We start from the raw sequence: 14,777 nt of genomic DNA, 5'->3' as shown, positions 1-14,777 counted from the left end.
CTTTTCACTTTCATGCATTGGAGAAGGAAATGGCAACCCTCTCCAGTTTCTTGCCTGGGGAATCCCAGGGACCGGGGGAGCCTGGTGGGCTGCTGACTGCTGGGCCTGACAGAGTCGGACACGACTGAAGCAACTTAGCAGTAGCAGCAGCAGCTTTACTGGGAAGGATTTTTTTTTTTTAATTGTTTTGTCATTTTGCATTTAAATATTCATGCATGTGAAACTTATTTTGCTATGGAGTTTAATATGAAAGTTCACTTTTATCTTCTTCCAAAAGGATAAATTGATCCAGTATCACTGACTAAAATATGTTTTTTCTTACTGAATTGAATATTTGTGAAATATTAGAATCTCATATATACTGAGATAAATTTCTGGTTTATATATTCTAGTCTGCTGATCTATTTGTTGATTTCTGTATCAGTGCATTTTTACTGTGGCTGTATGGATTTTTCTGGTATCTGCCAATACAAGCTCTCCCTCACTGTTCTTTTATATGGTTGGCCATTCTCAGGCAAATATACCTCTGTATAAATTCCAGGATCCTTTTACCCACTCTTTACCCACTCCCCAAGAAGATCCCATTATGATTCTAAGTTGTGTGTGTGCATGCTAAGTTGCTTCAGTTTTGTGTCTGACTCTTGGTGACCCCATGGACTGTAGCCCGCCAGTCTCCTCTGTCCATGGGATTCTCCAGACAAAAATACTGGAGTGGGTTGCCATGTCCTCCTCCCAGGGGATCTTCCTGACCCAAGGATCAAACCCATGTTTCTTGTATCTCCTCCATTGGCATATGTCTTCTTTACTACTAGCACCACCTGGGAAGCCCAAGATTCTAAGTTAAATCACATTAAATGCATGTAATTGGCATTTCTGTCATAATCCTGTTGTTCAAGTATGTGGTATATCTTTCCATCTGTTTGGTTTTTGTTTCAGGCTTTCAAATACAATTTTTACAGTTTTCTCTGTATAGTTTATCTCCTATACATTGTTTATTACTTCTTTTCCCTTTTCTTATTTTGCTGGTTTGATCAGGTTAGCTTCCATTCCCTTCCACCACTATTAGTTTTTTTTTTTTTTCTTGTAGTTTTCCAGTTGCATTTCTGTCCCTGCTTTCATAATTACAAGACACAGATTTCTCTCACTATATTTGACAATGAGACCAATAATGAAGAATTGTTGGTAGGTTATGGGTCTGCATGAAGATCCTCTAAAATACTGTGAAAACTTTGGGCTCCTAATTTGTCTAGTCAAGGGCACAGCACCTAAGAAAAGCAGGAGACCCCACAAAACCAGGGTAGATGGATGTATGTACACGGGGTTTCCCTAGAGTCTCTTGGTCCGTCAGTCAAGCATGTCTGCTACCCAATAACTTCCTGGGGCTGGGAGAGCACCTGAAACCTCACTATGCCTCAAGTCTAGTCTGCTGAGCTATATTTCACCACTCCAGAAGAATTCAGGTAAAAAATCCATGCACTTTTACAGGGAATGTTTCTAAACACTGAGTTGGTTCTGCTGGTTCTTGATCTATGTACAGCACAAGGGAGAGCACTCCTTATCTGGGACATGAGAGCAGCGTCTGTATCCTTGAGTCTATATCTCTAGCTCCTCCATCAGTGCCCTGGAAAGCCATTTCTCTGCCCATGTATTTTTAAAATGTCTACAACAATGTCATGGGAAGACCTAAAACAGATACTTTTGTGTTTCTGTTTTCAATTCAGGGGTTATCACATGGTGAAAATCCATCTAGAAAACTAGCAAAGTATTCTTGAAATTAAAAAAAAAAAAAGAAAAGCATAGGGGAAGGATTCTAGAGTCAGACACAGGTCCATATTTTGGTTTAACCAATTGCAGATTGTAAGTTTTTTTGAACTTAGGCAAGTTATTTAACATTCCAGTGTCTCAGAGACTTTATCTGTGAAATGGGTAACTATTTTTTAACTCTTTATTAGCTTGTCATAAGAATTAAATAACTGAGGTAACGTAAAGCACCAGCCCAGTGCCTGCTATGCAATAAGTACTCAATGAATTACGCTTAATATTCCTAATACTTTGTGACATACTCGTAGGTACACCATCCCAGGGGAGAACAAACAATAGTGGCTAAAAAAAACAAACAAACAAACAAAAAAAACAATAGAAGAGCAATTTTCTTGGAGGAAGGGAATACATATTTCCTGGTGATAATTATATACAGGCATGGAGATTAGACTTTACACTTGGAACGAATTTCATCCTCATAATGGTTTGAGAGGTGTTCATATTACTGGGTTATTTTACATATGAGGAAACTGAGGCTCAAAGAGATTAAAATCCATGGTAGAATCTACATTAGAGCTTACATTGGTATGACTCCAAAACCCCACTCTTCCCATATCATTCTCTTGTTTTACATCATTTGAAACCTGGGTGATGAGTTGGGCGGGGACTGTTGTACAACATCCATTTTGGCCAAAGTGTCAGATATCGAAACTGAATTCTGACAAATGTGTGCCTTTGCAACCAGGACGCTAGAAAGGGCATGCCTGTCTCAGCATAAATCCATTCAACCATCAGAAAACAGCTTTGCTCTCATTCCCTGAGGAGAAGCGATGGCTTCCTTTGTGGATATAAAGGGCCATGCTGTATTTTTCTAGCTTCATCTGTGGAGCCCAGTCCTCTGTGCCTGAGTTATTCTTTGCTGTGGACTGGGGGGAGCTCCAGTGGAGCATCAGAGAAATGGGCTGTTAGCAGCCGATGAGTTCTGAGAGGCATCCTTGAGGCCGAATGGTTTACTGAGGTGGTCAAGAGTGGGAGGAGCCTGAAGGGTAAAACTACTCCTCAGACCTCTAAAAGAAAAGCTTAGAGGAACAAGGAAGGAGACTCAATTTGAGCACGAGTGGTTAAAAACACAAGCAGTAGAGTCGAAAGGAGTTAAGACTTGAGAAGGTAACATAAAGTGAAGTGAAAGTGAAGTTGCTCAGTTGTGTCCAACTCTTTGCAACCCTGTGGACTGTAGCCTACCAGGCTCCTCCATCCATGGGATTTTCCAGGCAAGAGTGCTGGAGTGGATTGCCATTTCCTTCTCTAGGGGATCTTCCCGACCCAGGAATCGAACCTGGGTCTCCTGCATTGCAGGCAGATGTTACCGTCTGAGCAAAGGCTCTGGGCCGAGATTACTTGAGTTCGAATCCCTGTGAAATGTGAATTCCCTGCATCCCTCTTATGTCAGGTCCATTAGCACAGAGCCTGAGAAGGGCTTTCTTAGATAAAGGAGTCAGCCACAGAAGTAGTTTCAGGAGAAATCTGTAAGGTGACGAGGAAAACATGCTGGTTTCAGAATTTTAGCCTCAGTCTCATCCCTTAGAGGATTCTGGAGCATGAGTTGCATTGTAGAAATTGTTCAGTCTGGGATGAGGGGCTGGACTGTTCTCACTGCACACTGAGAGGTAACTGGTATCATCTCCCAGCAAGCTCCAGGGGACTGGATTCCCCTAAGCTAAGCTTAATCTTCCTCAGCCTGTAGCAGTTGCCGGGATGGGTTCACAGTCCTGGTGGGACAGGGGATCTGGTGCAACACCAGGTGACACCTGTGACGCACACTCTCAGCCTTAGATTCCTCATTGGTTAAGTAAAGGGTGGTGATAACAGCACTTGCCTCATAGGACTGTAGTAAAAGAAAGACACTAGGCAAAGCAGGAGTGCTAACTTTGGGGGACTGAAGCTAGGAGGATCCTGGGTGCTTACAGAGATGAGTGTTTTCTGAAGATTTGTTCTTATTCATGGGTATTTCCTGATACCCAGGTGACTGGACTATCTTAAAAATAAGGAGTTGGTAAGATCTGTAGCTTGAAAATTCGGAACTATGTGTATTAGTCTCCTGTTGCTGCTATAACAAATCACGACAAACTTAGTGACTTGAAGCAGCACAAATGTATTATTTTGCAGTTCTGTATTTCTGACTCAGGTCTCAGTGAGCTCAAGTCAAGGTGTCCCCAGGGCTGCTTTAGGAGAGAATCTTTTGCCTTGTCTTTTCTAGCTTTTAGAGGCTGCCCACATTCTTTGGCTCCTGCTCCCTTTCTTCTTCAAAGCCAGCAATGATTGGTCAGGTCTCGTCACATGGCATCACCCTGACACACTCCCTCTCCTAACTTCCTTTTCCTCCATTTGTATAGACCCTTGTAGTTAATTACACTGGACTCTCCTGGATAATGTAGGCTAATGTCTCCATCTCAAGATCCTTAATGTAATCATATTTTAAATGTGCCTTTGGCTGCAGAAAGTCATCTTTTCACAGGTTCTAGGGATTCGAACATAGACCTCTTTATTATTATAGGGCATTATTTTGTCTCTGATACGGGGATTGGCAAACTCTCTTTGTCAAAGGCCGGACAGTAAATAACTTTGGTTTTGTGAGTTGCAAGGTCTGTTGCAACTACTCAACTCTGCCACTGTAGGAAGCAAACAGCCACAGACAATATGCACTTGAATGAACGTGCCTGTGTTCCCATAGAAATTGAGCTATAGACACTGAAATTTGAACTTTGTATAATTTTCACATGCCATGAAACATTATCCTTCTTTCTGTTTTCTTCCAAACCATTGAAAAATGTAAAACCCAGGCTGTCCCTGCAGCCTGTACAAAAACAAGCAGGAGGTTGGAGTTTGCCTTGTGGCTGTCTTGGTTTAGAATACTTTTTGTTCTAGCCTATTTAAGGGTTTAAGAAATAATCTTCAAGTGTTTGGAAGAATTTCTTCCTTGTGCTTGGCTGGTTGTCATACATGTTGCAAACCTTGACCTTGTGGTCTGCACTTCTACTGGATTTTTGTTCCCCATGAGAACTATCCTCTTCTTAATTTTTCATGAAAATTGCTGAAGGTAAAATGGTAGTGGTCTGTGTTAAAACCTTATTCCTGTATGGATAGTAGATTTTTGGAAACAGAAGCTCACTAAAAAGAATACTCAAATTATGCGAGTTAATCAGAGAAAATAATCTGTATGTTGACATTTCTATTTTGTCCCCATTAAACCAGAGTCACTCAGAATATGTTAACATTTTGTTGGAGCTGGCTAAATTGGTGAGAATAGAGAGATGGGTGAGAAAGAAATGTGTAGCATAATAAAATAGAAATTATATTCAGGAGCACCTTGCTGGGGTTCGTTTGCCATCTCATAATATGTTATGACTACCTCTGATGTATTGAATGCAATTTTCTCCTTAAAATACGGCACTGTTTTCTTGCTATCATATTTATGCCTCTTGCTGAATGATGGGTGGCTGTGAAACACTCTTATTTTTTCTTTTTCTTTCTGTTAGGTGAAGGGGAAGAGGACACTGGGAGAAAATATTGCCGATAATGGAGGGCTGCGACAAGCTTTTAGGGTATGCACTGCAATGTTCGCTGTGATTTTACAAATTAAGCTATAAAAAACCATTTGGGTGCACCTCAGTTTACACTACAGACATTTTCTTGAGGAGTTAGATTTCTATAAATTCTGTGAATTTCTGTAAATTGAATTATATTTCCCCACTGACTGTTATATTCTGTTATATGAGTAGAGCTGCATTTCTTTCCTTTTCCTTTTTGGAGAATAAAGTCACCCTAACAGTAATATTTGTTATTAAGAATCATGTAGTTAAAAGATACTTTTCAGAGGATACTTTTAGTGTAGTCCTAAAACATGCCACAGAAATCTTCTTGGGGTAGGTTCGTAGTTTCTTTGAGTATACTCTATGCAACCCTCCTTACAATTTTCTCTTAAAATACTAAGCTTCTAAATTACAGTCAGAGGCTAGTGTTTCACATATAGTGGGCCAGGTAGGAGTCCATAATAATGTTTTCATTATCCCCTGCTCCATGGTTAAGCAAAACACATAAGGATGATGTAGAAAGGTATTCATAAAGCTGTATGTATTCAGTGGCAAGAGCAAGCTGTTATTCTGAGGTTATATTCTTCCTCTAATTCTAATTAAAATATACTTTAGTTTATAAAATGATGGTGATTGAAGATTATAGTTTTCTCTCTTACCTGGCAAAATAAATAAATTTGCTGATAGATTGGCCCCAAGATTTATTTCCATAGGGCTTGCCATTGTGTTAGATTTATTTGTTCCCTGGTAGGAATAGAAAGAATAGCTGTTTTGCGGGGGGAGGAAAGGATGTTACTTAACATGTGCCCACTTTGGCCCAGCTGCTTTGGTATCTGTTGAGTGAATGGTCTTTTTGCACATGAACCCGTCTCACTGTTAAGCAACACACCATTGACTTGCATTTCCAGATGTTGGTTTTCTTAAAGGAAAGCTTGACAGGATACATTTTGCACGTGGGGGAGGATATAGTTAATATCTGTACTGGAGGAGGAAAGAAGAAAGCCATTATTGCAGAGGGTCACCTCCTCTACTTCTCTCCCCAGGCTTACAGGAAATGGATAAACGACAAGAGGCAGGGAGTTGAGGAGCCTCTCCTACCAGGCATTGAATTCACCAACAACCAGCTTTTCTTCATGAGTTATGCTCACGTGAGTAAGACTGAGGAAGGGGCCTCAGAGATAAAATGTGGGACTTTGGCTTGCTTCCTGGGTCAAAGGTCTGGAACAAAAGTTTAATGATATAACTTTTGATTTTAGCTGAAATTATATCTTGCTGCTTATTGTCTGGATAAATTTCATGTTCTTCCTGTTCTGTGGGATATAATTAATTAACTGATTGAATCGAGGCTTATTGGTGTTTTTATCAAGTGAGTTACCAGCCCTGCGGTGACTCCCTTGATAGTTCTTTAGTATATCCTGACTTCTTAATGTATTTGATACTATTTGTAACCATTTCTAGTGACTCATTCTCTAGAGTCTTTCTTGGCTCTGTCGTTTCCTGCATTTCTCCTCCTTCACCTCATTTGCTGACTTGATCCCACCACTCTCAACCTGCGGGTCCCTCAGGTCTATGTTCCCAACTGCCAGATGCACACGTGGAATACTAGAGCTGCAAACAACAGCAGCAAAGGTGAGAGTCTTATCACCCTTTTGCGAGTTTAATGGGTTCTCTGAGCAGAAACTGAAAGAAGATGTGCCCTAAATAAGGCACAATTCTGAGTTCGAGTATCTGGCCAATGATGCAAGTGCCAATTGTTCTTTGTTTGCCCTAGTTTATGTCACAAATATGTAGGCCTCATTTTCAAACAAGTCTGGGTTGGGTTGATGAAGTTCCTGATGCATGGCCTCACAGTAGGCAAATCTGTATCTGTAATGCTCAAAACTAGACAGAGGTTTTCCTCAATACAATCTTTTGTTCTGAAGTCTTTTCATTCACTCCTCAGTAAGCTCATTAATTGGAGAAGGCAATGGCACCCCACTCCAGTACTCTTGCCTGGAAAATCCCATGGATGCCAGGAGCCTGGTGGGCTGCAGTCCATGGGGTCACTAAGAGTCAGACAGGACTGAGCGACTTCACTTTCACTTTTCACTTTCCTGCATTGGAGAAGGAAATGGCAGCCCACTCCAGTGTTCTTGCCTGGAGAATCCCAGGGATGGAGGAGCCTGGTGGGCTGCCATCTATGGGGTCGCACAGAGTCAGACACGACTGAAGTGACTTAGCAGCAAGCTCATTAATTTCCATGTCTTCTTCAGTTGACTCCAGTTAAAGGATTCTCATCTGTCTGGGTTTTGTTATCTCTTAAAGCTGACATGACACTATTAAATAAATGATCATTTACCAACCTGACATCAGCAAAAGTGTAATCAACAACAAAGTGACTCTTTCTAGTTTTCCGACTTCTATCAACATACCCTCACCGTCAGCCTTTGGGTCTTCCTGGTTAGAGAACCTGGACTCTTAGGTCTTATTTGATTGATCTATCTTCATTTATGGAGAAGGAAATGGCAACCCACTCCAGTATTCTTGCCTGGAGAATCTCATGGACGGAGGAGCTTGGTGGGCAACAGGCCATGGGTCGCAAAGAGTCAGACACAACTGAGCGACTTCAGGATCAGGATCCTCATTTATATGGCACGTGTCTCAAAAGCTGATATTTCATCCCATTCACTGTTCTTCAGATTCAGCCTCTCTTTCTCCCCATTACCCTGTCTTGTCATCTGTAGACTAAGCCTCCATCTCTTCTGCTTTGAATTATCCCAACAGCCTTATGGCATGTTTTCCTGATTTGGCTTCTTTCCACCACTGTCTGTCTTACATGCCACTGAAATACCATCTTTATTTCATAGTTGACCTGCTGAAAGAACTGCAGTGGCTCCCAGGTGCCTACCACATTGAGACCAAATGCCTTTCAGAGTTCTCCTCAGTCTTATACAACTCTACCCAACCAGCTCTAAATCCCCATAGCTCCACCAGACTCACCCTTAGCTGGGCAGGTGTCCTCACTTCCACTCTACAATGTCATGCTCATCATTGTCTCTGGTTTTGCTTTAGATTTGCCTTCTGCAAAGTGACCCTCTTTGTACTTCTCCGCCTCAGATTATTCAATTCCATCTTTACCATTTAGGATCCATGTCAAGTTTTACCTCTTCCACATCTTCCACAAACTTCCCTATGGATTCCAGTTCTCATTAAAAAAAAAACATCTCCAACTCCTTTGCACTCATCTTCTTTACTATGCAGTTACCTTGTCATCAAAATGTTGAAGATTTTTATCTTCATAGCTTGTGTATCTTGATACACTTCTTATTTATCTCCATAGCATCCAACAAAGAAGCTGGGTATATTGAAGACACTTGACGTTTTTAGACGAATTGCTTGAAAAGGATGAGGTTAACACAGTTCAATTAAGGAGACTTTCTTTTGGGTCAGTACTGGGTCAGATATCCAAAATAAGCATGCAAATATAGATAGAAATTTCTGGAACAGGGATTGGCAAACTAGGACCCATGGGCCATATGTTGCCTGCTGTCTGTTTTGTATTGGAAAACAGCCATGGTTTTTACATATTGTCTATGGCTGTTTTTGTGCTACAGTTTTAGGCTGTAAAGCCTAAAATATTTATTATCTGTCCCTTTACAGAAAATGTTTGCTGTCCCATGCTCTAGAGGACAAAGTACAAGGTCCATCAGTTCTTGTTTAGGTTCTTCCTTACTTACTTAAGTTCCATCTTAGTAGATGAAGTAAACTAACTGATATTAACATTGCAGTCTGTTTTGAAATGTCTCCGAATGAAATTCCAAACTATAGATGACTTACTTTAAAGAGATGAAGAAGAAAAATGGCAAGTGATTTTATATTACTAATGAGAAATTTCTCTTAGAGCTTTTCCCTACTGGCAGAATGAGATTTTCAACCTTTTGTGCACTGAAATAAGTCTGCTCATAAGGAGGAAAATTATTTTGTCTCCTGAGAAGGTACTAGGAAAACGGTAAGAACAAAAATGTGTTTTTAGAAATCTCTTAAATGATATATGAAGCAAAGACAGTACTATATAATAATGCAAGAAGAAATAACATTAGAAAAAGTGAGGTGGAATTGATTGTGAGAAACAACTTCACCTTAGCTGGCTTCTGAGGAAGTTAAGTACTCCCATTACAGAAACATCTTTAGAGTCAAATTCAGAACCACTTTGGATAAACCACAGATGGTTTATCTTCTCCAAAAGCAGTAGCATCGTATCACCTTTGCTGCTGCCTCTATCCCCGTAGTTTCTGTTAGTTTTTCCTTAGATGTTCTTATCCTCCTTCTTTCTTCTCATTGCTTCTCATTCAGTGGACATTCATGGAGATCCTTCCTGGGGCCCATAAATAATCTTCGAACTAGTCTCTCATTTCTTCCTACTCCTGTGCCCCTGCCAGATAAATCTTTTGAAAATATATTTTTAATCACCTTCATGCTCATTAACAATATTTAAGTATTGTAAAACAAGATTAGCAATACGTTAACCTAAATATGGTAGCCTCTTGCTCAGGACTTGCTCAGGCCAGAAATCTGGCCCCATCCTCGCCCTTCCCTGGTCTCCCATTGCTGCCCACTATGCACCACTCAGTCCAGCCAAGCTGAATGTCTTGTTTTCTTTCCTCTCAAATATGTCTTTGTTTCCATTTTCTCCTCCACTTGGAATTCCCCCCATCATATTCATGTGTCCTGGTTCTATTCATACTTCAAGCTATATCATATTTCAAGATACACTTCAAATCAGGATTAAGTAGGTTATGGTACATGAATAAGCAGTGCAAGGAGAAGTTTTCTTCTTGCTCATGTTCCATGTGTAACATGGGTCAGCAGTGGGCCTCTGCTCATAGTTACTACTCAGGACCTGGGTTTTGGAGTCTTTATCTTGCAGGTGCTTCCATGGTTACTATAGGAGTAGGGAAGGAGTAGGGAGGAAATGTGCACTGGCCTTTAATGTAGCATCCTAAATTGTTTTTAATACTTTTAAAAGTTCTGCCAGATTTTTAAAGCTTCCCCAAGGAAGTGACATATGTCACTTCTGCTCACATTTCATTGGTGAGAGCAAGTGACCATATAGCCATGCCTAACTTCAAAGGGGATGGGGCAATGTCCTCCTATCCAAGGACTGAACTAAGATGAAGCAAACAAGGCACCCAGGGTGCAAAATCCTTCCCGCTTATGACCATCCTCAGTAATGGATGAGTGATTCATTTTACTGATTCAAATGAATATGGTTAAATTTGATAACAGCTATTCCAAACATCATGTTAATTGAATGAAGACATTGGTTGATTCCTGGACACACATGTTATTCTCTTCATTTAAAGCATTTGTCTGGAAACCTGTCTTAATTTACTCAAATAGTGAAAGTATTCACAGTGATAAAACCTACTCTGAGGATTGGAATAATAGATGTTAGTACTGATGAAGCTTTATCTGATCTACTAAAACAGCTTGTCATCCATGAGTCTCAAATTACTCTTTGTGTGATTTGAAGCAGTTGAGGCAGTAGACAATGTGTGATTGAAATGAAAGCATAATCACTGGGATGTTTTTCCTTCTAGGTGAGGTGCAATTCCTACAGACCAGAAGCTGCTCGAGAACAAATCCAAGTTGGTGCTCACAGCCCCCCTCAGTTTAGGTAAATAGGCATATGGGTGACACGACTTTTTAACTGTGCATCTCCACCTCCTCTCTTCCCCAGCCATCCCAGGGCTCTACGAATAGGTGATCTGAAAAACAGCCTGCATTGTGAACAGTGATAGCTCCATTACACAGACAAAAAAAAAAAAAATCTGGCCAAGCAGAAACTAAGCGCCTTTTCTTTAATTAGTAGGAAGCTGGTTTAGCCAGTATTCTCTCACCTAAATTTTTGTAGTAGGCTTTTGTACACACCTCTAGTATCAAGAGATCTATGAGACTGTACAAGACTCCAAAGGTAATTTAGAATCCAAATCATAGCTTTAGTAGTAATTCCCACTTATTATCTTCCAGTTTTTGAAAAACAGCAATCCATGGGTGCTATGAGTACACCATGGCTGCTCCATAAACTGGCATGTTTGATTTATCCAACCACCTACTTTTAAAAAATATTGACCAAAAAAGTCTTTTTTTAGATACAAATGAGCTCTTATGTACTATGCCTTAAAACACCTAGAGCTCTGGTTTAATTTGTGTTGTGGAATATCCTATTTAATGCCTCTTGTTCTTTCATGCAGCCAGCCAACAGACATGAATGAGTGCCCGCTTACAGAATAGCGCTGAACACAAAGGAGGATATATGGTGGCATTTAGCTGTTGTAATTCATATCTAGAGGCAAAAGCACTACGTTTTAGCTTTTAGTTTGAGTCTTATTTTGAAACAGTTGCTTATATATGACGGGAAATGAATTACCATCTTAATTGTCAGAACGTATAAAATATTAAGTAAAAATAAAATTGAGATTACTATTACCTACCCCATATTAGGTTTCTAGCATAGTTTGAGGGAAATTTTCTGTCCTAAGGAACAGAGTTATAATAGTAAATCCAAGAAACACAGTAATTTGTATTTATTTGTTCTTTGCTTAGAACATATTATTTCTTGGTATCTTTATATGTAATGTTTAAATGAATCCATTAGCATATTGTAGGAAAGTCATCTAAAAGTTCGATATGTTGAAATGTTATTCCCAAAACCTTGCGTTAGAAATTCTTAAGAAATTGACTCTAAATTACCCCATAGCATAAAAATCTAATCAATATGTTAGAAATTCTCCCCCACTGAAGTAAACTGTCAAGAATGCTGACAGTCTCTAATAGACTAAACTGTGCTTCCACTGACAAATGATGCAGATGAAATCACACAGTAGATTAATTACTCAACAGATAAGTTCTTAGAAACTAAGTTCCTCTCACTAACTTGTGGCCTATAATGTTGGATTTTAACTGATACTTTTCAGAGTACACTTACCTGTCAGCTAAATTTGATCCTTAACACTTGCCCAGGGTGAATCATACCATGTGTGAAATCTGCATCCCTCGCTGTGTGTGTGTGTGTGTGTGTGTATGTGCACTCAGTTGCTCAGTCGTGTCTGACTCTTTCATCCCAGCTGACACACAAGAGGTTATGGGGGTTTCGAATTATAAGCTGATATATTCATTCAAATGCCCACAGGGAACAAAATCATTAGGGAAGAAAGAATGATTGACCAAGAATGCTATCTCTAGTCAGCTTTTTGAACATGCAGTTGAGTAAGAAATAGATGAGGGGGGTGGTTTTTTTGCTAGCTTGTTAGTGATATCTGCACTAACTGTAGATTTTGAGTGTAGCAGAATTCACACAATGGAAATACCACTTTCAAAAGGCAGTTCCAATCAAAGTGCTGAGTAGGAATCTGTAGTCTCTACTGCAGTCAAGCAGGGAACTTGCAAGAACACCAGATTTTGGAGCTAACTCCAGTAAAGCATTACTCATCAGTAGCAACTAGACACCGTTCATTAGTTTACTGTTGCATGAACCAAATTCTAGGTGAATATGAGCCTGCAAGCATAATAGGAATTTACAGAAAGTGTTTCTGTGGATTGAATGAGTTCTTTAAAGATAATTTAGAGATAGCAACAACATGAATGAATCTTACAGACGTAATACTGAGTGAAAGGAATCAGAGAGCAAAGAGTGCATACAGTGTGATCCACTGATGTGAAGTTAAAAAACTGGTAGAATTGATCTATGGCCACAGAGGTCAGACGAGTAGTTATGCTTGGAGGTACTACTGTTAGGGCATACACAGGAGCCTTCTAGGTGCTGAAAATATCCCATGTCTTGATCTGGGTGGTAATAACATGGGTGTATACATGTGAACTCAATGAACTTTACATTTTAAATGTGTATATGCTACGTCAGGTATATGTTCCATAAAAAGTTAAATTAAAAAATAGTTAGAAAAGCTAAGTATTGGTAAATTGTAGTTTGTAGGAATTTGTAAATTTATAGCAATGTACCACCATATATACAATTTATAAGAATTGTAAACCCTACAGTTTATAGGAATGTAAAGATATTTGGAAGACTAATAGCATTTGTCTGGTTCTAGTCTCAGCTCTGTTAATTTTCTTGGAAATCTACTTAACCATTTTGGACTTCATTTATCTCCTTGTAAATAGACTAAATGAATGGACTATTTTATCAAGCCATAGGTTGCTAGAGTTTTATTCAGAACCTGTTGATCTGTAAGAATTAAATGACATGGACTATGACATATCTTTTTCAGGGTCAATGGTGCAGTTAGCAACTTTGAAGAATTCCAGAAGGCTTTTAATTGTCCATCCAATTCTACAATGAACAGAGGCGCAGAATCCTGCCGACTCTGGTAGCAGGACTGTTGGTTCCTGCCGTCCTGAGAGAGCTGCATGGTGCTCATCACCTACTGCTTTAGGCCTATGTTCCCCTGAAGATGTTTATTTTAACGCATCTTTGGTATTTGGGTATTGCTTAGATCTAAACATAATTCAAAGTTGTAAGACTTAAAAAAATGGAATACAAAAAATCAAATCACATATGTTTCTTTAGAAAGCCAATTAAGTCTCCAGGCTGCTTTTGTTAAAATGTTGTTTGCTGAATTGTTGCTGTTGTCCAGTTTAGTGTATAAGTTGCAGCTAAGCGGTAGGTACCATTTTAATCTACAGCTTTGCAGGGCCCTAGGTAGACTATATCCAGAAAAAAAATCAGCCTATTACACTAGCAACCCTCAGTGGTGTGGACACGTGCGAGGCTACCTGGGAGGTCTTCCTGTACTGTCTGATTTCCTGCACCATCCTTTCATAGCATGGATTAACTCTAAGGTGGTTAAGTCAGAAATACGTTGAATCCTTATTTGACAGTATTTGATGAAGTTCTGGCCTTCAGCTTTGGAGTCTCTTGGGATGAAAACACGCCTCATAGCCTGTATCTGATGTAGCCCACTGCCCTGTTCAAGTCATAATGAACAAAGCTGGCAGAAAAGACTGCTTGGTGAAGGCTTGAGTTTATCAAATAGTAAGACAAGGCTGTATCTGTAAGTTCCAGAAGACGTCAAAACTCCTAGTCATGCAACCGCAGGCACAGTAGGAAACAAAATCTCCGAAATTTGATCTATTCTGTTCAAACCTTGGCAATTACATCGTCTGCTAGATGCTTCTCTTCAGTCTAATTTCTGGTTGTCTTGTTATCCTCATATATGTGCATCTCCTGTTTCTGAAATGAGTAGGCATAAAAAAAGAGATTTTCTAATTCCCCATTAGGAACGTATGGCTTTCCTTCCCCTTGAGTGCAAAGGGACAAACCCCACATTGAGGCTCAGTTACCTCTTTTAAAAATCCTTTTTGAAAAACTTCTTGATTAAAGACATGTTAGAATCTATTGACTGAATTTAAACTTCCCTGCATAATCCA

General features: G+C 39.7%; 1 protein-coding gene across 2 annotated transcripts in view; it reads left to right on the top strand.

Moving 5' to 3' along the window:
* Positions 1 to 13,721, top strand: part of PHEX (phosphate regulating endopeptidase X-linked) — a 203,054-nt gene extending 189,333 nt beyond the window's left edge. The window contains exons 19-22 of one of the 2 annotated variants that reach the window (XM_068962504.1): positions 5,298 to 5,363; positions 6,395 to 6,499; positions 10,931 to 11,007; positions 13,619 to 13,721. In XM_068962504.1, coding sequence (XP_068818605.1) covers positions 5,298 to 5,363; positions 6,395 to 6,499; positions 10,931 to 11,007; positions 13,619 to 13,721 — 351 coding nt within the window. The remainder of the gene's footprint in view (positions 1 to 5,297; positions 5,364 to 6,394; positions 6,500 to 10,930; positions 11,008 to 13,618) is intronic. The other variant, XM_068962505.1, reaches the window with a different exon arrangement.
* Positions 13,722 to 14,777: the final 1,056 nt, after the last annotated feature.

The sequence above is a fragment of the Capricornis sumatraensis genome, chromosome X (genome assembly GCF_032405125.1).
Source record: "Capricornis sumatraensis isolate serow.1 chromosome X, serow.2, whole genome shotgun sequence".
In the NCBI taxonomy this organism is placed as follows: Eukaryota; Metazoa; Chordata; class Mammalia; order Artiodactyla; family Bovidae; genus Capricornis; species Capricornis sumatraensis.
Note: the sequence above shows the minus strand (reverse complement) of the source record. Positions and strands in the feature narration are given on the sequence as shown.